Raw genomic sequence first — 638 nt, 5'->3', positions numbered from 1 at the left:
TTATGTGCACATAAGCACATAAACACAAAATTGTGCATACAATTCGGTTCACGGACCCCCTGAAGCCCATCCACGGACCCCAAAAAGGTCCATGGACCACAGGTTAAGAACCCCTGGATTAGAGATTAGTGTGAATGTTTTCACCGATTTTATGTAGGAACCGCTCGTCGTGGGTTCGCGCGCCACAGCGGGATGGCGGCAGCAGTGGCCACTAACACATCAACGGTAGCGACCAGCGGCAACGAAACCGAAGATGGCTGGGAGACTAGGATGGTCGAGTTTCTCAAACCGTTGGCTGAATATCCGGGGTTTTGTTGGTTTCTAGTCGTATTACTGACGGCTATGACTGCGTTCGGAACATTTGGCAATATAATGGTAAGCTGCGGCTAATCATATGCTGTTCGTTGTAGAACTGTGACCGTGAAGGTATACGTTCCTGTAAACAGGGAAAGAGGAGGTAATGTGAGAGAGCAAGTTTAGGGCAAAGAGAGAGAGAGAGAGAGGGGGAGGGAGAGAAAGAGAAGAGAAAGAAAAGAGAGAGAGAGAGACATAGAGGAGAGAGAGAGAGAGAGAGAGAGAGAGAGAGAGAGAGAGAGAGAGAGAGAGAGAGAGAGAGAGAGAGAGAGAGAGAGAGAGAG

The 638-nt window shown here is 48.9% G+C and overlaps 1 protein-coding gene across 1 annotated transcript in view; it reads left to right on the top strand.

Annotated features, from left to right (window-relative positions):
• LOC106817789 (melatonin receptor type 1C-like) overlaps positions 1-375 on the top strand; it is a gene marked incomplete at its 3' end in the record, with an annotated part of 16,553 nt that extends 16,178 nt beyond the window's left edge. Inside the window, exon 5 of the mRNA XM_014822486.1 lies at positions 158-375. Coding sequence (XP_014677972.1) covers positions 158-375 — 218 coding nt within the window. The remainder of the gene's footprint in view (positions 1-157) is intronic.
• Positions 376-638: the final 263 nt, after the last annotated feature.

The sequence above is a fragment of the Priapulus caudatus genome, unplaced genomic scaffold (assembly GCF_000485595.1).
Source record: "Priapulus caudatus unplaced genomic scaffold, Priapulus_caudatus-5.0.1 Scaffold1864, whole genome shotgun sequence".
NCBI classification, from domain to species: Eukaryota; Metazoa; Priapulida; class Priapulimorpha; order Priapulimorphida; family Priapulidae; genus Priapulus; species Priapulus caudatus.
This window is presented reverse-complemented; position numbering and strand designations above follow the sequence as displayed.